Raw genomic sequence first — 25,780 nt, forward strand, 5'->3', positions numbered from 1 at the left:
AGAATCTTTATATAATTCAGAATCTTGTAATTTTTTAATCATTTCCATTATTATATTCAAAATAGTTATCCTCACTTTACAAATATTTTGTAATATTTTATTCATATTTTTACTATATCACTTGATTTAACTATATCCACAGTATACATTTTTGTCGAGCCTTCGACTTTAGTTGAAAAAGCGAGACATAGCAATCCTACATTCCATCGGCGGCGGCGTCCACAAATATTCACTCTGTGGTTAAAGTTTTTGAAATTTTAATAACTTTCTTAAACTATCCTGGATTTCTACCAAACTTGGACAGAAGCTTGTTTATAATCATAAGATAGTATCCAGAAGTAAATTTTGTAAAAATAAAATTCCATTTTTTCTGTATTTTACTTATAAATGGACTTAGTTTTTCTGCCGGGAAATATTACATTCACTCTGTGGTTAAAGTTTTTTAAATTTTAATAACTTTCTTAAACTATTTTGGATTTGTACCAACCTTGGACAGAAGCTTGTTTATGATCAAAAGCTAGTATTTAGAAGGAAATTTTGTAAAAAAATAAATCCATTTTTTCCATATTTTACTTTTAAATGGACTTAGATTTTCCGCCAGGAAACAACACATTCACTCTGTGGTTAAAGTTTTAAAATTTTAATAACTTTCTTATACTATTTTGGATTTGTACCAAACTTGGACAGAAGCTTGTTTATGATCAAATGCTAGTATCTAGAAGGAAATTTTGTTTTCTTCCAATTAACATTACATTCAGTCTGCAGTTAAAAGTTTTTAAACATTTAATAGATTCATAAACTATCCTGGATTTTTACCAAACTTGGACAGAAGCATCTTACAATCAAAAGATAGAATCAAGAGGAATATTTTTATTGATTTACTTCCTCATTTTTGTTGAGCCTGCGATTAACAGAAAAAGTAGGTGAGACACTGGGTTAATAGATCCCAAAATTAATAATGAATGTTTTCAAAATCACATTTAAAGCCACAAAAACATGTTGGTTGAACTCACACTATATCTCCTACTTGAAATCCAGTTTTGAAATTTTTTAATCTTTAACATAACTAAATCCCATCTTATGAAAATTGAATTTCCTTGAGTGAACACAGCATTTTATGCACAAAAGTCCTACTAATATTAAAGTAGATTTGAAAGAAAAAACACTGCAAGGTATACTACAAAATTCTTTCGAAGTTTACATGTACATCATCATATGTAAGCCCCACAAAACAGTTTGAATGAATTATTTCCTCCTTGATATCTTCATGACAATAAATTCTTGGAAAAAACAAGTCACATTTTAAGAAGCAAAATTACTATTAAAAGTCTTAGAAGTGAATTCAAATAAAATAAATCCAATATTGTATGCACAATGATACCAATAGATTTCAAACATTGCAAATAATAATTCAAAATAGAAATCTTGAAGGGTCATTTGAGGAAATGAACAACATATCCATCTGAAAATTTAAACTGTAAACACCTGAACAGCTATTTCTTGTTTCACTGGCAGCTGGACAATACTATGTATAAGGGTTAAAATTTTAAAGAAGCATTTATTATGTAAAAACAGTTTAAATTTTCAAACATATTAACACGTAGTTAATTTAATCTTTTACTGATTTAGAATTTTAGGTAAAAATTAGATAAATCATATATATTGGGGATTTAAAACAATGAAAACCAAAAATATTTTCTTCCCTATCAATTTTTGAATAGAATAATCCTAGGTAAAGAAAAACTTCAGGAAAAAAGCATGCTGTAAAGTTGGAATAGGTAAATAAAAAACTGTACAGGTAGCATCAAGGTAGATTTAAATCTAACAATACCAACTGGTCAATTTAAATGTCCCTATTGTATTGTCAATTTTAAAATCTGGTTAAGCTAAAGGTAAAGTTATACAGTAACACCCATAGTCAAGTCACTGTAAGCAACTTACCTTAAAGTAGAAGAAGATACAGAAATTCATATATGAACTTGTCTTTTTGCAATTTCACGTTGGATTTTTTGTCAACATTGTCGAATGTAATCCTGATTTCTCGTCCAAGTACTTAATCTTATACTATTACAATTCATTTTATCTAGCAAATATAAAGTAGCTGGGAAGAATAAATCAGACAGTTTAACTATTCTTGCTCTAGAATAAGCTGGTCCTCGACTGACTACTACACTTTGTTTGAGCAAAGCGTTAAATACAAGCGGATTCCAGTTAAGCTCTAGAATATCGTCTGCGTTCTGATGATTGATCAATGGAAATGAAACAGTAAAAATAATCTGAAGTCGTACTCGAAAAGGCTTAGAAATATTTCCGTTTCAAGACGTTACAAAACACTGAACATCATTCAAACTTTTTTAAAATATTAAGTTCAAATATATGAATACAAATGTATTTTATGCATAACGATACGTCCAAAGTTAACTGTTAAGTAAACTAAGGCGTAAGAAAATTGAAACCGGAAGTGAACGTCCCGTCCCGTATTAGTCCATGGGCTTATACGGGGGCAAGCCCGGGGGCCAATACTGCTTTTTCCATATTGGCCCTGTCCTAAAACCAATATTAACTCCGGATTTATATCAACAGGACAACGTCACCAGTATTGCACATGCTGATTTATCCGTATTAGGGCTGATTTGCTCATTTCAATTAATAAAATAAAAAATATTGATGTTTGGCCTTTCTCAGAGAAAAGTCTTTTTTTTCATGTTGCATTAGTTGGCAGTTTATAAAAAGAAAATATTCCTTTCTCTCCTGAGCATTAATATTCAGATAAGCAGTCAGGTGAAATGGGACTTTTGTAAACATAAAACTGAAGTTATGTGTTTGAAATGGTTTAAATGTAGCATGTTGTGGTTAAATTAGTACTACATATACTAAAATGAATAATTATATATATATAAACATTGGTCCTGATCAATATCTTTTATCTGCTTGTAGTTATTATATTTTCATATTTTCTGTTAAGGACCACCTGGATTTCCTGGTATTAAAGGAGGTCGTGGATTGGATGGTTTATCTGGTATGAAAGGTGAACTAGGACAGCGTGGGTTCCCTGGTGTTCCTGGTCAGGATGGACTTCCAGGTATGTTTCACTTGTTTATGAGGTACAAGTTTTAGTACCAAATGTAATATTTAGTTTTCTTTGAGTAGGAATGTGTTAATCCTAAAACATTGAATTTAAAAACACACAAATCCATGCATGCTTGCACACAAACAATTAAAATGAATACTCGAAAATAAAAGTAATTTTACAGTATTTGTCTCAAATCCTGTCAGAATAACTTTTTATTACATCATATGCATGTATATGTCAGTTAGACTGGATGTCCTCAAAAGTATTAGTAAAAGACATGTTGTTCCTTGATGTGAACTAAATCATAATTGAATTTTTAGTAATGTTTTTAATTTTCAATTTAAGGTGCACGTGGCTTAGAGGGAGAACCTGGACGTCCAGGATTGCCAGGAAATACTCCACCCTCTGGTTTCCTGTTAGTACGTCACAGTCAGAGTCAAGAGATTCCAACCTGTCCAGAAAGACTTACCAAAATATGGGATGGATACAGTTTATTGTACATTGAAGGAAATGAAAGATCTCAGCATCAAGATTTAGGTAAATTTCTGCCAGAAACAAATAAAATCAAGTGTATATAATATTTCTGTCATCTGGAATGCTAAAAGCAAGATTTTACTAAAAGCCAAAATATATTTAGACACCATTAGTAAGAGAACTATAAGCAGATCCTATTATTAAAAACATTAAAATCCAAAACAATGCTTATAGAAAAGTTACAGTTAATAAATCATAATAAAAAACTGAAAACAAGGCATATGGTTAGACAGTTGTTAGAAAAGAGGAAATTTAAAAATGAGGCCTATGGTTAATTAAGATGAAAACTCAAAACAAGACTGTAAAAGATGAAAACTCAAAACTAGACTGTAAAAGATGAAAACAAGACTTATGGTTAAATAAGTGGAAAACTGAAAGATTTGCTTATTGTTAAATAGAAAACAAGGTCTGTGGTAAAATAAGATGAAAACTAAGAACAAGGATTATGGCTAAATAAAATGAAAACTAAAAATAAGTTCTATGGTTATATAAGGTGAAAACTCAAAACAACATCTATGGTTAGATATAAAGATAATGGCAATGGTTTAGTACAGAATCAAACTTCAATCACCAGTAACTCTTTATGTTACCAATTTAAGTATAGTTTATATAGAGGTGAAATATTTCAATTGATAAGTAAATAAAAGGTGCTCATAGTATCTCCTAAAAACAATATTTAATAAACAATAAGGTATCAAAAAATAATTTCTGATTTAAATTTGACCTTTGATATTTTAGGTTGGGCTGGTTCCTGTCTCCGGAGATTCAGCACAATGCCATTCCTTTTCTGTAACACAAACAATGTTTGTAACTATGCCAACAGAAACGATAAATCCTATTGGTTGGCTACAAATGCTCCTTTACCCATGATGCCTGTGACAGATAACGATATCTCTCGTTACATCAGTAGATGTGTGGTATGTGATGCCCCAGCTAATGTAATTGCTGTACACAGTCAAACATTACAGATTCCAGAGTGTCCCATTGGCTGGTCAGGAATGTGGATTGGATACAGTTTTGCTATGGTAAGCATACCATTTATAAATTTTTAAAAGGTCTAACTTTGATTTTGATGGGTAGATAGGTAAAAAATGTTGGTTGGATAAAGTTTTGATGTGGCAAGTTTCTATTTTGAATTTTAATATTTTGAATTTTACTGTATAAATGGAGGGATTGAACCAATTCAGACAGTTTCTGTCCAGATATAAAATTATGTTGAACAGTTTCAGCATCATTATCAATTACATATATTGACTCATCAGAACATTAATAAAATATGATTTTCCAAAAATATGGTCCCTTTTTGTTTATACTGTTGCTTCATTTATTTTCATGGGGATTGAGGAAAAGAATATATATTTTTGTGAATGCTTGGATTTCGTGGTTTACCCAAAGTCTGCATACAAGCCTATAAGAAATTTGTACTGTGTTGAACACTAAAATTTGTGGTTTAGCTATTTATGAAATCCAAGACTATCACTCTATTGTTTTAGTAAGAAAGAAAAGCCTACTTTTTTATAATTACAAAAGTAAAGAAAAATTAGACTTAGAAAATTCAGTACTGTGAAATAAGGGAAAGTACGATACTTTTGATTTAGGTAATGAGAATGGACTAGTATATCAATTTATTGGAACAGCTTGCACGTCTTTGTTTATTATTTACATAATTATGCCTTATAAATGTAATTGACATTTTGCTTTTTAAATTTGCAGCACACTGGAGCAGGACCTAGCGGAGGAGGACAGTCATTGTCCAGCCCTGGCAGTTGTCTAGAAGATTTCAGAGCTACTCCATTTATAGAATGTAATGGTGATGGTGGAAATTGTCACTTTTATGCAAACAAATACAGTTTCTGGCTCACAACCATAGATCAAAATTCACAGTTTTCTAGTCCTATACCATCAACTCTTAAAGCTGGAAATCTCCGTACACGTGTCAGTAGATGTCAAGTTTGTGTCAAAAATGTTTAATATGTCTTTCTAAGTGAACAATTAATTAATGATGGCTAAATATGTGAGTGATTGAGAAATAGTTTATGTGTGAATGGCAATAACCAAATGTGCCTTACTATTTCAAGGTTGAAATTATGCTGCAAATAATAGTTCAATATAGTTTGATATGCTCAAATGTTATTTTATTTCTGTGATGTATAAAATGTTCTTTCTCACTGCCAATTTGAATATGAATACTCAAATTTGTCTCGTTGTTTAGATCTGTAGATAGCTATTAATAGAAACCTTTTTTTTTTTATCTTTTTTTTTTTGTATATATTATTGTCATGTTTATATTTGTTGTTATGACTTTTTAAAGAAACAACAAAATATATGTCTTCACATTTTACATGATGCATGTTTTTGCTCTTTAATTATATGCCAGACAACACGTGCCAAAAAAAAAACAAAATAAGGATTTTGCCAGATATATTTGATAAGTGATCCTGGTTTCAAAAATGTGATCCATTTTTATTTGAAAATAGTACCGGTAATTAATGCTAATTTTTAAAACATTAATTGAATAATAGAAAAAGAGCAGTACTTGAAAAGGTAAAGGGAAAATTAAACTATTCATCGAAGACTATTTTTCAACTAAGAAATTCTTAAATGATTTATAATTGTTAAGGTTATCAAGTCAGCTATTTAGATATTTGGATTAACAAAATGAGAGATGAGCCACTATAAATAAAGTGGACCGAAGACCCGGCTTCTGTCCAAAAAGTAGCAACAGTTATAGGCCTCCGAACAATAATATTTAAATTAGAAATAAGCCGGTATTGTTATTTAATAAAAATCATCTCTTAATGAAATATTTTTTATTGTCTTATTTTTGTGATTCTTTTTTTATACATCGGTTGTCTTTTATTGAAATCCGAGGACAATATTGATTATTTTTATGATTAGAGGCCAATGAGGGAATTAATGTGTGTAGTTCATATTGATATACAGTCTTGTGTGACATAATAAGAATTTATGGCCTAATATTTCTGATGCCTTTAATGTTACATTAATATTATACTTCATATGAGAACATTTTCTATTATTTTATCATATTTCTGATAATGTTCGTTATTTGTTTTATGTGAAAGTCATGACAGTGCAGGACAAACATTTTATTTCATTCTGCTAAAGTAGAAAAAGAGCAACTGAATATTAATTACATTAGAATTTTCAAAAATGATTTAGATTAATAATTAAAAAAAAAATTTTGTTTTTGTTTTATACAATTCAATTCACTGTAGATCCTTGCAATTCGGGGTTAGAGGGTGGAAAAAATAAGGAAACTTTTGTTCTAAAGTAAATTTTCAATGTATTCTAGTCAATAAATTCATGTTGCTGAATAAATTCTTCTTTTTTTATTTTGTGTTCTAATTATTCCATTTGAATTTTCAAGTGTATCCGACTCAAGCATTTTGTTCTATTATCTCCCCTTGATAAATTCTAGCAAGCCTTGACAACATGACATCACTGGTCAGATAATGACCGCCTTTAACAACAAATAAGAAATTGTTGTTATAAATAATAAATAAGAAAATCACAACTTCTCTGAAAAACAAATGTACAAGCAAAGACAATTAACAGCTTCAACACATTGTCTGGTTTACCCTTCATAAAATAAGGAGATGTCGTATAATTGACAATGAGACTACTATCCAACAGAGTCCAAAATATCATGGATTTAAGCTAATATAGATAACCATATAGCCTTCAAAATTGAGCAAATAAGAAAACCAACAATAAAGGAAAAACAATATGACAGACAACAAAAACAACCACTGAATTAAAGGCTCCTGACTTAGTAAAGGCACAAAATGTGATTTGGTTAAACATATTTTATGTGTTCACTAACCTTCCTAACCTTACATTTTTCCTGTCAAGACTATATATCATAAAACTAAAACATGCAATGAAAAAGTTGAAGGGGTTCTTTGTGTCTAGCCTGTGATTGCTGCTGTCAGTGTAAATGCATAGTGTTGACAGCTAAAAAAAAATAAGTCCATTTATCAGTAACATACAGAATTTTTAATTAATTTTTTTTTTCTGAAGATGCTATTTCTTGATCTTGGAAAAGCTTCTGTCCAAGTTTCATAACATTCCTAGAAGGTTTGACAAAGTTATGGTATTAATGTAAAAATATCCAAAAAAAGGAACAAGGTTTTTTCTGGTTTTTGGACAAATACTTAAGTATTACTACTAAATAGTATTAGTCAATGGATCTCTATGAAATTGTACCACAAGGTTCCATACCACACACAGAAGGTTGGGGTCGATTTTGTGGGTTGTGGCTTTAATCGTTAAGAAACTAGAGGCCAAATAGGAGCCAAAAACAAGACTTTTCTAATACTGGCTAAGCTGGTTCTAACATAAATTATTTCTGATCTATATAAAGAAACAACAAATACTGATATGGCAGGAGATACACACCAAATAGGGTGTGTAAATTATTATATTTAGTTTGTAAACAGATTTACTAAGTATTGCACAACAGCAAAGTTTTGCACAACAGCAAGAAATCTTCAATTGAAAATAAATAAAAATCTTTAAACCAGTTTCAATAAGGATTAATTAAAGTCTTGAATTCACAAGTTTACTTCAGATATTATCTCTAAATTATAAGTGGCCTAGGGGATGAGAGGTCTAAGTCTAGCTTGTTAACACTGAGGTTGTAAGTTTGAACCCTGCACATGGCAGGTGCCTTTGATTCCAATCTTTATATTGACTAGGATTGTCAGTTTTTCTGTCAAAGATTGGTGGTTCTCTCCGAGCTTTCTAGCTGGCTTCCTCCAACAATAGAAACTAAATGCCACAGTATAGTCAATTGTTCTGAAAGTGGCATTTAACACCATCAATGGATCAATCAATCATCTAAATTATGAAAAATCTTGTGCCAAAGTTTCATAAAATTCTAGGTTTGAAAAAGTTATTGATGTCTAACAATTTGAACCCCAGACTGCATCTAAATGTCAACTGCCAAAAAAAAACTCAAGTCTATTTATCAGTAAAATATTGAAAAATGAAGAAAAGTATTTTCAAAATTGTACTCTGGATACTGTCTGTGTTCATAAAAAAGCTGATGACCGAATGTAGGATCGCTGTATCTCGCTTCTGTGACAAAATGTAGCAGGCTCAACAAAACCTAATAAACTTTCTGTTATATCTGCATCTTCCAAATTTTCCACTGCAGACTACAGAAGTTTTTGTCTTTCTGAATTGCCCTACAACCCTTAAGGAAAAAAAATAAGGATATGTGGTATGATTCTCAAATATCTATAGACCAAAGGACTTGTATGTTAACGTTTCTAGTTATAAACGAGGAAGAACACCCAGGTGCTTCATACCTTGTATACAGATGCCCTATGCTACAAGGTTTTCATCTGTCAGATGTTCATTCTCATTTTCATGGTTCAGAGACTGCTTAAAAATTATATTTTTTGTCATTTTTGTGTGAATTTCTCACCTTTTTTTTTAGTACTGGTAATAGGAACTTAGGATAGTTATGTTCAATATATGTTTACATGTCTGTCAGATGGGTTCACATGACCTCAACCTCATTTCAAAAATCAGTAAGCAAGGTAAGTTTTACTGAATCGATCCATTTCTCAAACACTATAAGCAGATGGTTATAAGGTGTGCATGTCTGTCTGGCAGGATTCATCTGACCTTAACCTCATTATGGTTCATTTTTCAATGTAAAGTTATCTATATAAGCACGTTTCTCAGATACTATATGCAGTAGATCAATAATATTTGGTGTATGGAATGATTGTTAGATGTACACATCAATCTGACAGGGTTCATTTGACCTTTACCTCAATTTCGTGGTTCATTGATCAATGTTTAATTTTCTGTTTATGTCAATTCTCAGATAATATAGGCAGTAGATCAATGATATTTTATGTATGGAATGATTGTCAGGTGTACATGATTGTCTGGAATGGTTCATCTGACATTGACCTTATTTTCATGATTCATTGGTTAATGTTAAGTTTTTGTGATTTGATATGTTTCTCTGATACTATAAACAGTAGGTCAACTATATTTGGTTTATAGAATGATTTTAAGGTGTACATGTGCTGTTGGCAGGGTTCATCTGACTTTGACCTCATTTTTAAGGTTAATTGGTCATTGTTAAGCTTTAGTGATTAAGTCTGCTTTACAGATACTGTGGATTCATTATTAATTGTTGGGTACTAATTTTCCTAGATTCCATACATATAGATGAATAATGAATTTAAAAGGGCAATGAAGTATACTTTTTATATAGGCTGTTGAAGGCCTCACTGTGACTTTGAGATGAAGAACAGCAATAAAAATGCTGTTCCTTTGCTTTTTATGTGTTTTTTGCTGTGCATGTACTGATTTTGTGTCATGGATGGATACCCCATATCCTTTGTTTTTTCTATTATATTGAATACAAACTTTGGCAAATCAACAGAATCCTGTATCCACAAAAAAATAATTTTTCTCCAAACCACAAAATTGGTACCTACAAATATGAATAGATCTACTGTATTTCAAGCATTTGGTCAACTATATTTGGTGTATGAAATGATTGTTAGTAGTATATAGCCATTTATTAAATTCATCTGACCTTGGTTTCATTTTCCTTGTTTATTAGTCAATTCAAAATTTTTTGTTCACAGCAGTTTCTCAGATACTATTAGCATTGTATCAACTATATTTGGTGTATAGAATTATTGTAAGATGTTCATGTCTGGAAGGGCTAATATTACCTTGACCTTATTTTCATGGATCTTGATAATAAGTTTATGTGATATCTGTAGTAAAAGCTTGATCTTTAAGACTATCAACATAAAATTCAATCATGATCAGTAAAAATAACCAATGATCTTATTGATACCTTGATATAAGAATTGATTATAGTAATCTTCATACCAATTTTATGATAATAAACAAGATGACTTTTCCTTTCTTATTATTATTTTCCTTTCCTTGATGCTGAAATTCCACTGGCTCCTCATCAGTAGGTGTGATATTCCTGTGTTTGTTGTGACCTCGATGATCTCAATGAACATAACATCCTTAGCTTAAACATTGACAGCAGGGATAGATATCATATTTATGTTAAAACTTTATTTTTAGTGTGATTTATTGGGGAAGTATAATTCTAACACCAAGAATTGCATATAAACTAGACGTTTTGGATTCAGTTTCTTATAATAATATTATTTATAAAGCTTACAAGCTTAGTAATTGTCTTTAAAATCTTTCTTTTTGGCTTAAACAAAATATGATGATACATTTTAACTATAATGTTGTTCTATCACTGCTTTTATCAATTTTTTGTGGTTTTTATATGACTGCAAAAAATTTTTGCGGTCGTATATTGGTATCGTCGTTGTTATAGTCGTCGTCGTTGTAGTCGTCGTCGTCGTCCAAAGACACATTGGTTTTCGCACTCTAACTTTAGTTTAAGTGAATAGATCTTTATAAAATTTTACCATAAGGTTCAATACCACAAAAGGAAGGTTGGGATTGATTTTGGGGGTTATGGTACCAACAGTTAAGGAATTAGGGGCCAAAAAGGGCCAAAAATAAGCATTTTGGTAACTTCCAGACATCACTTGTGTGTTAGTGTATGGATCTCTCTGACATTGTACCACAAGGTTTCATATCACAAAGGGAATGCTGGGATTGATTTTGGGGGTAATTGCCTCAAAATTTTAGGAATTAGGGGCCAAAAAAGGGGCTAAAAACAAGCATTTTTCTAGTTTCATGACAATAACTTGTGTGTACGTATATGGATCTTTCTGAAATTGTACTACAAGCTTCAATATCACATAGGGAAAGCTGGAATTGAGTTTGGGGATAATTGCCCGTAACGTTTAGGAATAAGGGGCCAAAAAGGGGCCAAAAATAAGCATTTTTCTAGTTTCCAGACAATAACTTGTGTTCAAGTGTATGGATCTCTCTGAAATTGTACTGCAAGGTACCATACCACAAAGGGAAGGCTGGGATTGATTTTTGGGGTAATTGCCTCCAAATTTTAAGTAATTAAGGGCCAAAAAGGGGCAAAAAACAAGCATTTTTCTAGTTTCATGACAATAACTTGTGTGTAAGTGTATGGATCTTTATGAAATTTTTCTACAAGGTTCCATATCACAAAGGGAAATCTGGGTTTGAGTTTGGGGGTAATTGCCCTAAATGTTTAGGAATTTGGGGCCAAAAAAGGGCCAAAAAACAAGCATTTTTCTAGTTTCCAGACAATAACTTGTGTTCAAGTGTATGGATCTCTCTGAAATTGTACTGAAAGGTACCATACCACAAAGGGAAGGCTGGGATTGAGTTTGGGGGTGATGAATCATAAGGGGGTTCAAAAAATTTGGGAGGGGTTCCTTTTTTTTTTCTTTAAAATTTTCCATTTTAAATTGGTTATTTCTGATTTATATATAAAAGCAAATAATAATGATATGGTTTGAATAGGTAAATTAAAAATTTTTTAGTTCTTAGACTATAGTCATTCTGTGTCAGAAACCTATGCTGTGTCAAATATTTAATCACAATCCAAATTCAGTGCTGTATCAAGCTTGAATGTTGTGTCCATACTTGCCCCAACTGTTCAGGGTTCGACCTCTGCCGTCGTATCAAGCTGCGCCCAGCCGAGCATTTTATTTTAATATATATTAAATAGCAAATTTATCAGTTTGAAGCAATTAAGATTAAAAAGGATGAAGGTTGAGACCTAAAAAAAAAATTTGTAGCACCTCCATTCTTTCATTTGCCTCTCCCAGGTCAGGAAATAAAACCTTGTCTTATTATATATATATATCAATATAGATTTGTTGAGTTTTTAATGCCCCCGCGGAGGGGACATTAGGTTTTACCCTTCTCAGTCTGTACGTCTGTCCGTACTTCCCAAAATTGGTTTCCGTTCTCTAACTGTAGTTTGCCTCAACCAATTGTTATGAAACTTATACACAATGCTACAATTACCACAAAATACAGATCAAGTTGGAGTTTGGGTGGTGTCATTTTTACCTATCTAGAGTTATGCCCCTCTACAAATGGAAAAATAGCTAAATTTTTCGTTTCCATTCTTTAACTTAAGTTTGCCTCAACTAAATGTTATGAATCTTATACATAATGCTTATTACCACAAAATACAGATCAAGTTTGAATTTTGGTGGTGTCACTTTTACCGTTCTAGAGTTATGCCCCTTTTTAAATGAAAAAATTGGTGAATCTTATGTTTCCATTCTCTAACTTAATTTTGCCTCAACCAAATGTTATGAATCTTATACACAGTGCTTATTACCACAAAACACAGATCAAGTTTGAATTTTGGTGGTGTCACTTTTACCATTCTAGAGTTCTGCCCCTTTTTAAATGTAAAAATTGGTGAATTTTATGTTTCCGTTCTCTAACCTAAGTTTGTCTCAACGAAATGTTATGAAACTTATACACAATGCCTCTTACCACAAAACTAAGATCTTTGGGTAGCGTCTTTTTTTTAACAGTTCCTGAGTTATGTCCCTTTATAACGTTATATGCAAGCGGGGGCATCATCTGTGTTCCATGGACACATTCCCCAGGTATTTTAGTTGAGAATTTGGTATTGGTGGCAGATCTTTGATATTTCCGTTAAATTTTCACAACTTTTGAAGCATCTCTTTCATTATTTATTATCCATTTAGAATACATTTTTTATACAAAACTGAAAAATTGTCCTTAAGGAGCAACAATTTAACTTCAAGGGGGGTTATGGTTTTTTGTCTGAGGCAGAAATTTACTTTCGCACAATGCGGGAATTTGTTTTTTACTTTTTCGACGCTATTAATCAAAGTAATTTTTTTTTAATTTAGCACTATAAGGTATGGGGAAAATCTGGATTCAGAATATTTTTTTTTTTGTCATATGCTTGAGCACAATATTTTTTTTCATCAAATTTGGGATCAGAATATTTTGTTAGGTAAAATCCATAACCCCCCCCACATGTCATAAGTCCAACTAAATATACAGATAATAATTACTTCCGAATCAAGGTATATAAGAATCCAGAGACATATAATACATGTATTATATGTCTCTGAAGAATCATATCACCTAATAAGCAAACTTAACAATAAACTATAATAGTCCAATAAGGAATCAATAATGGTTTATTTAGAATAAGATACCGCTCAACAAAAGACAACTTACACGGCTAATAACTGGCGGTTGTGCACGTGCACGTGTATTAGCATCTACAAACACCTGTGCATTCAGAGTGTGTCAACGTATATTTGTTCCGCCTAACAGATGTTCCACTGCAAACTTTGTTACAAACAATGTCATAATATCTGTTCCTGTTGGAACAAATATTCTATACCATTTATTCCGTTAGGAACATATACTGTTATATTTATTCCAGTAGAAATAATATTCCAGAATACATTTTCATTTGGAACTTATATCATGAAGGAACTTCTATTTCGTGACAGTGTACACACAGATCTATTTAAAATCAGATCAGCTGATCACACTAAAAACAACCATTCACCCGTAAATATAATTTATAATTAGACATGTTTTCTTTAGAATGGAATATCTGATGAATACCCGGTACGAAAAGTGTTCTTGAGAGACCATGGGGTCCGGCAGTTCTAAAGCCTCAAGTGCAGCCTCTACATCTGAAAGGTAGGTATATTTTATTTTCATTATATGTAATCCACACGTGTTGATTTTTGTGGAAATCGATACATCTATAATGTCAATCTATTTACTTGTAACTAAGTTCAGTTGTGTACGTTAATTGTTACGAAAAGGACAGGTAAACCCCATATTTTATATAGATCACACTTATCGGTTGACTAATTGTTGTTTGCTTAACATCCAGTGGCAAATATTTCATGTATAGTTAAGACAAACTAAATATGAAATTAATAAAATGTGTAGGCATGGTTGTGATAGAGTAATAAATTTGACTGTGACTGACAAATGAGGGTATGTTGGATAGAGGCAGAAATTTTGCATTTCAACTAGCCATATATATTGGTTGGACCAGAGACACATGTGTATATATGTCTCTGGTTGGACCCTCCTGATACCAAACTCCAATTTATGAAGGAACTAGATGGATTTTCAAAATTATCAATTGGATGAAGTTGATAAGTTTATTATAAAAAATTCTCGGTATAACTTGCTGTTTTTTTCCATATGCTTGAATTTTAATTCAAAGAAAGTGTAGAAATAAGTAGATGGACACAACCGAGACTTTAAATAAAACCACAACAGCACATATAAAAGGAGGAATCACTGTTAAGACATTCATGTCAATAATATTGAATTTAATAGTCCCAACAACCAGTAAAAGTGGGTTTTGAGAAGACCATGGTAAAAGATTTCAGCCATACTAAACAATTTGATGCTGGGACTAATATATGAATTATCTGTTGGTCCCAATGTCAATTAAAGAAGCATCTTAAATAGATATTAAGGTAATTTTTTATGTGCTTGACTGTGCTTTTATCTCCTGAAGGTCTTACCAAGGATTTTGAATTTTTATACGCCCATTTACAGGACGTATTATGGTATACCTCTGTCCGTCCATCTGTCGTCAACATGTAGGACAATAACTCAAAACGCTTTATCCAGTTTTCACGAAACTTTGGTGAATTGTTTATATTGATTGACGTAAGCTCCCTTTCAATTTTTATAAATTTTAGATTTTATGTTTCCAAGTTAAAGGATTTTATTCATTAAAAAAGGGGGGATTTTCCAGTTTTCATGAAACTTTGATGACTGGTTTATATCTATTAGAATAAGCTCCCTTTAGTTTTTTAAATGACATTGAGGAGTAATGGAATTTTATTTGTTGAAAAAGCAATGGGCGTATCATGGGCTCATGGCCCAGCTCTTTATTGATATTGATATTCTCACGGTATCTAGCTACAACTTGTTTATCATTGTCCAACCATTTGACAACCTCATGATCCTAGTAGTATTCAGATGTGGATCCAGGATTTTGAAAAGGGGGAAGGGGTCAAGCAAGCCCCCAAACTAGATAAAGTTTGGAGTGGAACAGATTCTGTCTAGATTAACCATAAATCATAAATGTAGCTCCATAAAGGGGGGGGGGGGGGGGGGGGGGCTCTCGTATTTTGAAACTATTTCAACAAATCCTTGCAAGCTTGAAATAATGTAGATTTCAGCTGAGATAAATAAAAATGGGACTTGAATCATTTGAATGTAATAGAAATTTTACAAAAATATTGTTCCCTTGGTTTCTTCCATCTCTTTTTACAAGAATAGACCCATTTCATTGCCCTGTTTCCAATTATTTACCCCTAACTTTTGAACAGTATTAAATAACATAATACAGGGAAATTTACCAGAGAATTGAAGAAAATTTCAGGATTCATAATATCCTGCTTATTATCATGATTATATATAGTTTATGTGTGGTAAAGAGATGCAAAATGAATATTTTTCAAGTATAAAAGACACCTTGAGGGCATTAGCCTGAATGGGTGTATCTTATTTACACCAAGATATTATTGTCAATGCAGAATGATAGTTTTCAATAATTTAGAAAGGGGTCTTTCAGTGATTTGATCATATGTTATTTAAAAGCAGGTATCCAATTTCATTTAACGACATCTTGGTGTAAAAAAGTATACAACTGGGGCTACTAAATTAAACTGGGCATTTAAGTTATTGGTAAAATTTGTGATCACTTGACTTTGTTAATTTAATACCAGACTTCATGGACTTAGCCTCAATAGAATGTATAAAATTGTTTATTACCTTTCTAAAGATAAGAATACAAGCTTATTTGGGTAATTGAAATGCATCATTCAACTGTTCTATCCTAGCTTAAGAAAAGTTACCTCATTAAATTTTTCAGGAAAAGTGCATTTTTTTTCATCTTTCTTGGTATACTTATGGAATATAAATTGAATAATCAGTACAACTGCCTTTGAATGATATAAAATTAATTCAAGAAGTATTTACATAAAAAAAGAAGAGGTTGGCACAATATTATGTCAAGTATTAGTAAGGAAATTGAAGGATTTTTTTGGAAAAATACCAAAAAATGCTCAAACTTTAGACACTGAAATGATACATTGTAACTTCTAAATTAAATTATAATGATGTTAATTAGCATATGCATATGCACGTGATGTTATATTTGTTCAATATCAATAATATATTTTCAATCTGTTCAATGTAAACACTGATTCAAACATTAAAAGTTGATTTCTAACAAATTTTTCAACATTGTTCTATTGAAATTATTTTTTTTTTTGTGTGTTTGACAAATAAAAACTGGAAAATGACGATGTTTAAATAAAGGCCTTCTCAAATGTATTCTATAACTAAACAAAACAAAAATGCAAATTTCAATCGGAACAATTCTAAAAAATTTGAAAGAAATGAGAAGAAATCAACTTGATTAAATCAGTGTTTGTATTGAATAGATTGAAAATATATTATTGATATTGAATAAATACAACATCACATGCAATTTTTTGAGTTGTTACATATAGATTCTACCACTGCATCAAGTGTGATACAATATTTATTCACTCGAGACAGATAAATTTTCAAATTTAAAATGCGAGGCTCGCTGAGCGTTTTGAATATTTTAAATTTAACTGTTGATGGTTGATAAATATCGTATTGCACAAGATTTGGTGGTGGAATCTGTTTCTCTAATGATTTTTAGACAATATACAGACAATATACAGACTATGTACTGGCTTCCGAAGCTACACAAATCACCTTACAAATATAGATTTATTTCGTCTTCAAGTCATTGTTCCACTACTAAATTGTCTATTCTACTTACTAGTACACTTGGTACAATCAAAAACCTGATAATAAATTGTTCAAATAAGGCCTTTGAAAATAGTGGAATTAACTACTTTTGGAGTGTCAAAAACTCGTTGGAAGTACTTGATAAATTGCATGCATATATTGGTGATTTTGAATCTGTTCAAAGTTTTGATTTTTCTACCCTATATACCACTTTGCCTCATATTCTTATTAAGAAAAAATTCACACACCTAATTAGATGGGCATTTAAAAAGTTGGAATGCGAATACATATGTTCAAACTCTTTTAGGTCATTTTTTAGTAGCAACAAACAAAAGAGCTATGTCAATTGGACATGCTTTGATACTATATCTGCCCTTGAATTTTTACTTGATAACATTTTTGTTCACTTTGGAGATTCCGTATATCGTCAAGTTATCGGAATTCCAATGGGGACTAACTGTACACCACTTATTGCGGACCTGTTTTTGTATTGTTATGAGTTACAATTTATGACTAAAATCAGCAAAGACTCATCGAAACAACATCTGATACAAAAAAATTAACAATACTTTTAGATATTTGGATGATATATATTGGCTCTCAATAATGACGACTTCAGTATGTATACTAAAGAAATTTATCTTGTTGAACTTACTTTAACTAAAGCTAATACTAACAATGACCACTGTCCTTTCCTCGATCTTGATATCTATATCATTAACGGGAAGCTTAATACAAAAAATTTATGATAAAAGAGATGATTTTTCATTTCCTATCATTAATTATCCATTTTTAGATGGTGACGTTCCCTTGTCACCATCTTATGGTGTTTATATATCTCAACTTGTATGATTCGCTCGTGTATGTAACAGCGTGTTAGATATTAGCGAGAGAAATTTATGTATTGCTGAAAAATTATTACACCAGGGTTTTCGATATCATAAACTAGTCAAAACATTTACTAAATTTTATCATCGGTATAAGGACATCATTTGTAAATATAACTCAACATGCAGATATCTTATACGTTCAGGTATTTCACATCCAATCTTTTATGGTAATATTCTATACAAAGCACAAAAATGTCGTCATTCACCTCAAAAGCTAACCAAACCTTTAAACAGACTTATTAAGAAGGGATATAGTTACGATACTGTTGTCAGGTCATTAAAGATTGCATATTTTGGCTTTAATATTGATTCACTTATAGGGTCTTTGCATCGGAGTTAAACATATTTATTCTAAAACAAGTTGTTGGCATGACACGGGTTTATGTTCTTCTCATATATTTTATGATGGTATAATACTAAACCCCTAACAGGAGGGATTGTGCCTGATATTCATATGATGAAGACATAATCTTTCAATCAGTTTAATTGTGGTCTGGAGCTGGCATGTCAGTAACTGCTAGTAGTCTGTTGTTATTTATGTATTATTGTCATTTTGTTTATTTTCTTTCGTTTCCTATTCTGACATCGGACTCGGACTTCTCTTAAACTGAGTTTTACTGTGCGTACTGTTGTACATTTGTTTTTTCTACATTGGCTAGAGGTATAGGGGGAGGGTTGAGATTTCAAAAAACATGTTTAACCCCGCCGCATTTTTGCGCGTGTCCCAAGTCAGGAGCCTCTGGCCTTTTTTAGTCTTGTATCATTTTTAATTTTAGTTTCTTGTGAATAATTTGGAGTTTAGTATGACATCCATTATCACTGAACTAGTATACATATTTGTTTAGGGGCCAGCTGAAGGACGCCTCCGGGTGCGGGAGTTTCTCGCTGCTCTATGGTAGGGTTGTTGTCTCTTTGACACATTCCCCATTTCCATTCTCAATTTTTTATCTTAATCATTCTTTTTGAATGATCTGCAAAAAGATGTGTTCTTTCTATGTGACATCACCAGGCATGGTTGCCTTTTCTCATGACGTCACAATAGGAAATTCAGAGGATAGCAAGAAAATTTGACGTCATAATCAAATTTTGACCAATGAATAACTGAGATCAAACGAACCACATGTTGATTAAATAAAAATAATCAACAGGTCAGGAAAAGGATAAATCGGGTAAGAATTAGAGTAATGTATTTGCATCTAATTTGAAGATGATTTTTTTTCTCAGGTAAATTAATCAATGAGTGATGGATTTCTCTTAGAAGAAATTTAAAGGTCACACAGAGAACAATAACTATTATTATACCTTACATATATTTCAAACAATTCTATTGGGTAAAACGTTATCACGTGACATGGAATAATTCAGTTAATTTTCATTCAATTGCAAGGAAGAACGAATAACCCTAAAAATTTACACCAGCGTTGAATAACCCTATTATTCACCGGCGAACAACCTTTTTATTTTGTTGATTTGTACTCATGAAAATGACGTCACAAACGTGAATAAACAAAATGGCAACGTTCAAGTTACAGGAAGCCCATTGATCGAGAGAAGCGGAAATAAGGCTTTTGACGTGCATCTTGTGCCGATGATATCTCTAATAACGGTCCTTTTCAGGGCCATCAATATTTTACAAAAGAATATACCTTTGTTGTACATACGAGAATTCTAAGACACAAATTACATGTATTTTTGAACGTCAACTTGTGTTTGTTACTGACTCAAGTAAGGGTAAGTGCTTTTACAATGATTCAAAATGCCCTTCCACTGTTAGTTCGGTATAATAAAACAATTATGGCCCGTTGAAAAGGTGAATATCCAAAATTGTCAACACGAGAAGGTTATTTCACTGAGGGCGCAGTGTATATATTGTATTTATTCAATGGGACAATTATAGTGTCAGCTGACAAAAGTTTAAATAGATTGACCAATATGAGATGAATTTTAATCTGTGGAAAAATTTCATTTGGTTCACAAAAAAATTGTAGTGCAAGAATAAAAATTGGATGACAAAATATGTAAAAATATCTGACACCATAAGAACAATTGTGATGTCATTATAAAGTCATAATTGTGCTCTCAAATGAAGAAAATCATGATTTGCCTAAATTTATATAGTTTTTGCTTTAAGAATGTGTACCTGACCCATATACATCTTTTCATAACAATCTCATTTTGGTTGAAAGGTGTGGCCAATGTTTTTCAAACAGAAATAGACCTTTCAAATACATATAAACATGCAATTTGGTTAAAAACTTGTAAAATATCATACTTATATGATATGTCAACATTGTTGAAATAAACAGCAAACAACAAAAGTGTCAAGTTTATTTAGATTTATATATATTTAAAATTGTAATATAATATAGGTTTTTACATATGGTATTATAAAAGTTTGATTTTTGGGGCTAATCTGGCCTTCTTGTACATACTCCTTTTGTCAAAATCAGAAAGTAATTGTGGGAGACAGAAGGTGTTTTTTAAAAGTAACTTATATTTTTAACAGAGGAATGCTCTGAAAATTTGATGTTTTTGGGTTAATTTAGTTTTGCAATGATATTAAAAATCTATTCTAGCTCTAGGGCCATCTTTGCTAGCCAATTGTTACGATCCAGTTCCCTCCTTTCCACGAGGGGACTTGATTATAATCCTTGGCTAGCGAAATGGCTGTAGGCATATTTAGTGGTAAATTAAGTGTTCTCGTACCTACAATGCCAAATGCTTTGGCAAAGGGGGAAAGTAGTAGGGGATCTGTGGTACATTTGAATCACTTGAATTATCATTGAAGTGTATGAAAGGAAATGTTGAAGGACAATCTCCCAACTCCTTTTGAAGAAGGTCTACAAATCTTTCTGGGTCAACTTGGGGAAATATATTTGTAAATATCCAACACAATGGCAAATAAGCCTGCAAGTATATTTATCTGTAATTATGTTTTATGATACAAATGAATTAAGGTTTGATAAGCTTAAATACAAACATTCCATGAATCATAATGTCAGAAGTATTTGAAAAGTAGTACATTATTTAAGCCCCATCTTATCAACAAGAACTAAAATCATCTCAATAGGTGTAACCTGTTTGATTGTGCTTTGCCCATGATAGGAACTTTTTATATGAAGAAATATGGGCTGTATCTACATAGGAGAGAGTATCTATAATTATTGCATAATCATACCATCAGAATGAAATGAATATTTAACTAACAAAATACCCCTACTAGTTTAAGGAAGAAACAAAATGAGTTTATACTGCCAAATTTTTCACCTCTGAAAAAATGTAAAAAAAAATCCATGAGTGAAATAGCTGATAAAGAGTTATGACGTTTTAAAACCTTGAAAGAACTAGCTCATATTGATGATCTAAGTATCTTGCTTAAGCTTGATATACACCTTATCGCTATTTGTCCGCCATTACTGGACATCACACAAGTTCCCGTAAAATTTTGACGTCATAATAGAAAATGTCTGACGCCACAATGGAAAAGTGATTGTTGTATGACGTCAAAAGTTCGAGTGGGACAGATTCTCGGGTCAAGCAGGAATAGCGATAAGGTGTATTGTATAGGTGTACATTCATTCAGGTGTCAATAAAATTTCTATTATATGAACTGACTTAGTGGATATCTTCCTCACTCTGGGGAATACAACCAGAGAGACTTGTTGCCATAGAATTTTTACTCTATTGACTTCACTACTAAAGGACAGAGTACACTCTCAGAATAGATTTACTGTTACTTACATTGTTATGTGTCTGATTTACTAATTAAAACCACCATTACCAAGTTCTCAAATCCAAAATTCAGGAGCACAGTTTTAACAACTTTGTAAAATGATTTAATAGGTGATGTAACACGTCTTCTGATTGGCTGATCGTTTTGTGTCTATCAGCTCATAGAGATAATTTTGTCATGTGACTGTGACGTCATCGATGTTTTTTCATGATTTACGCCTTAAAATGAAATTTAGAATTGAATTATACGGAATGACAGTAATATTTTTATGCCCCTGCCGAAGTGGAGGGGGCATTAAGTTTTACCCTTGTCCGTCTGTCCGTACGTCCCAAAATTGGTTTCCGTTCTCTAATTTAAGTTTGCCTCAACCAAATGTTATCAAACTTATACACAATGCTTATTACCACAAAACACAGATTTAAAGGTTGAATTTTGGTGGTGTCACTTTAACCATTCTAGAGTTATGCCCCTTTATAAATGGACAAATTGCAAAATTTTTCATTTCTGTTCTCTTACTTAAGTTTGCCTCAACCAAATGTTATGAAACTTATACACAATGCTTATTACCACAAAACACAGATCAAGTAAAAATTTCAATGATGTCATTGTTCAAGTAATTTTTAAAATTGGAGTTATCATCCTATGTCCATGATTATAGTTGAATCAACTACAATCAATGCTTTATACAATGCAATGTTTAATTTTGCCTTCCACTGATAAAACACAGATCAAGTTGAATTTGGGTAGTGTCACTTTAACCATTATTGAGTTATGCCCCTTTATAATTTCTGTCTATTTGAAATAACCTAAAAAAAGTGGTTCACACTTTAATATAACCCACTACACATGTTATTCAGTGTGCACCACATTTTTGATGTTATTTCTTCATAGACAGAAAAAAATATTACAGTCATTCCTTAAGGAATGGTTGTTGTTGTATCTATAACAAAAGAGAGGTTGAAGATATCAAGGGAATATTCAAACTCATAAGTTGATGACAAATTGACAACTCCATCTAAAAAAAAAAAAAAAAAAAAACAATCCTAAAAAAACAACAGTATACAAAACATTGCATAGAAAACTCTAGACTGAGCAACACAAACTCCAGTGGCTACCAAAATTCAAGAGAGTTCTCAGGTGCTTTGAAAAGGTAAGCACCCATCATGGTATAACATGATAACACAATAAGTAGATTTGTATTTACCGTTCTAATGTCTTTTATGTAGGACAGAGAATAAACAGCCCTTGTCAAAGACAGTCCAAAAAAGTAGTAAGCCAGCTCCTCAGCAGAATGGTGGACAAGTCAATGGACAATCAAGCAACCAACAAACAAGTACATGTACAGTAAAAGATAAAAAATCAACAGTTCAAAATGGCCGTCCTGCATATGATAAGGAAAAGACAGATTTTGAACTTGCAAAGAAAAGGATATCAACCGCTGTTAGTCGGAAGGCACATGTCCAGAAAAAGTTTAGCCGTGGTTTTAGCATGGCAAAAATTCAGGCGAAGAAAGAGAAATGTACAAGTAATCCAATATTGTTGGGAGATATCAATCAACATTTTCCTCCCACTGCCAAAATCGTCAGAATATTTACCAGTAGTACTTTTACAGGTATATTCAAAATTATTCTCAAAATTTGAAATAAAATCTATGAACAATAATGATGTTGCAATAAGGACAAGATATGATTTGAAAACAATCATATTGATGTTACAATAAGGACAAGATATGATTTGAAAACAATCATATTGAATTCACATTTATGACAAGATATGATTTCATAAGACCTAAACATTTTATTGATAAAATATTTCTGAAAGGTTCATTATGAGTCACTGGCTACGTATTAAAATCATTTCAAAAGTTAAATTTAATTTTACCAAAGAAAAATATATACTATTTCAAGTCTGTTAATCTGAATAAACATTTGGTTGTAACAAATTTTTCAATATATGAAATCAATTATTTGACCAACAGTGAATAGTCAGTAAATTATTAAAAAGATTTGATGACAGACATATAACATGTTATTTGATTCAATTTTTATATCTTAAAACAATATTTTCTTTTGTATTGATAAGATTTTTTTCACTTAATAACAATGTTTAAAATTCTTACTTATCTGTTATCTGTAGCCTTTAGGTTAAAATACAGTTATATTAGAATGATACAATGTATATACTATTAAGTATGGTCAAAATGAATGAAGTTAATGAATGAGAATAAAATGAGATGTTGGGTAATGTCTGTGATACAGCAAACCAACGATACTAATATCCAAAAAGACCATGATTTATATAGAAGCAGTCTGATTGTTAACAGAAGGATAAAATAAAACTCTAGTAGCTATATGAGTAGGATTTCTTAAACAGTCTTGAGTTACTGAGGAGTGATACAATGAAATACTGTAAATCCAGAAATTATTTCGAGGTTTTCATTAATGCGACTGGCTGAGTATCTTAATAATAAGAACTAGCCTTCTGATATCTGATTCATATATCTGTAAGCAGATTTTCCTGAAATCGCAATAATTAATCTCGCATTTGTGTCCGTACTTCAAAAATTGCAATAATAAATGCACGCAATAATTTCTGAATTACCAGTAGTTAACCAAGAAAAGAAATGGTCTGTATGAATACTATAAAATATTTCAGTGTTATCATATGTTTTTTTTCTTCATTTTGTAGATACAAAATATGAAAGAAATTCTTGGATGGTTCATTCCTATCCCAGAATTCAATCTTTTTGTCGTGACCATGGTTACGAGTTCCAGGTTGTTGATATGAGATGGGGAGTCAGAGATGAAGCTGCAGATGACCACAGCGCTGTAGATCTTTGCCTCAAGGAATTGGAACAATGTCAAAAACTGTCAACTGGTCCCAATTTTGTGGTGAATATGTTTGTCAGGTTAAAGCTGTTTTTGTGACTGCAGTTTATGAATAATTATTAAAAACATGTATGCATAATTAATTTGCCCTCTTTGTAATGAAAAAATGTTTAAATGCTAGAAGGACAAATCAGGAAATCTAGTCAGTGCTGCTACCAAAAAACAGTTTGAAAATGATCATATAACTTATTCAATTTCACCAGTGCTCTTGAAGTAATGAACTTCAGAGTTTAGCAAAGTTGCCTTGAAATAAATATCCCCAATGAAATATTGAGTCTATACTGTGCAGCTTGAATATTAAGATTTATACAGGTTAAACCTAGATTTCCCAACTTGCGTCTGCTTTAATGCACATCAATGGTCCAATTTCCGTAAAGAGTTTTATTTTTATTTTGCAAACATATAATTTGTTACACAAATGAAGAAAAGTAAGATAAAAAAATAGCCATTCAACCAACAATAATATTGTGTAATAAAATGTAAATTAATAAACTACTGTCAAAACTAGATTTAAAAATTATCAGCTGTTTTATTTAAAGTTACACAACGATTAGTGACATAAACAATTCACATAATTTTACAAAAAGAATAATAATATACAAGATCTGCAGGCATTAAATGGAAAAATTTGAAATTTGTTAGGTATATATAAAGTATTAATGGCTATCTTTGAAAATTGTCAGGGTTGATTATTTTATTTCATTAAAATCGTTATTATTTTAGCTGAAAACACATGTTGAACCTACAATCCAATTTACTTAAATTTTATTGGGTATTTTTCATGGTACAATGATGTAGTTGATTGCTCATACCCATGAAGAAGTAATTTCAAGTGAAAAAATAATTGATCTAAAATTAAAGCTTCAGATCTATATTAAGGTAAATAATTTAGGCCTAAAATGACTGA

The 25,780-nt window shown here is 31.4% G+C and overlaps 2 protein-coding genes across 4 annotated transcripts in view; both read left to right on the forward strand.

The window, feature by feature from the left end:
• The window catches only part of LOC127698635 (collagen alpha-2(IV) chain-like), a 104,132-nt gene extending 97,172 nt beyond the window's left edge, over window positions 1–6,960 (forward strand). Inside the window, exons 37-40 of the mRNA XM_052202193.1 lie at window positions 2,966–3,082; window positions 3,419–3,610; window positions 4,346–4,632; window positions 5,321–6,960. Coding sequence (XP_052058153.1) covers window positions 2,966–3,082; window positions 3,419–3,610; window positions 4,346–4,632; window positions 5,321–5,578 — 854 coding nt within the window. The 3' untranslated portion in view covers window positions 5,579–6,960. The remainder of the gene's footprint in view (window positions 1–2,965; window positions 3,083–3,418; window positions 3,611–4,345; window positions 4,633–5,320) is intronic.
• A 7,137-nt stretch (window positions 6,961–14,097) lies between these two features.
• The window catches only part of LOC127738433 (NACHT domain- and WD repeat-containing protein 1-like), a 42,804-nt gene continuing 31,121 nt past the window's right edge, over window positions 14,098–25,780 (forward strand). For all 3 annotated transcript variants that reach the window (XM_052249675.1, XM_052249677.1, XM_052249676.1), the window contains exons 1-3: window positions 14,098–14,239; window positions 23,212–23,597; window positions 24,674–24,876. In XM_052249675.1, coding sequence (XP_052105635.1) covers window positions 14,190–14,239; window positions 23,212–23,597; window positions 24,674–24,876 — 639 coding nt within the window. In that variant the 5' untranslated portion in view covers window positions 14,098–14,189. The remainder of the gene's footprint in view (window positions 14,240–23,211; window positions 23,598–24,673; window positions 24,877–25,780) is intronic.

This window comes from Mytilus californianus, unplaced genomic scaffold, assembly GCF_021869535.1.
Source record: "Mytilus californianus isolate M0D057914Y unplaced genomic scaffold, xbMytCali1.0.p SCAF_4, whole genome shotgun sequence".
Classification (NCBI taxonomy): Eukaryota; Metazoa; Mollusca; class Bivalvia; order Mytilida; family Mytilidae; genus Mytilus; species Mytilus californianus.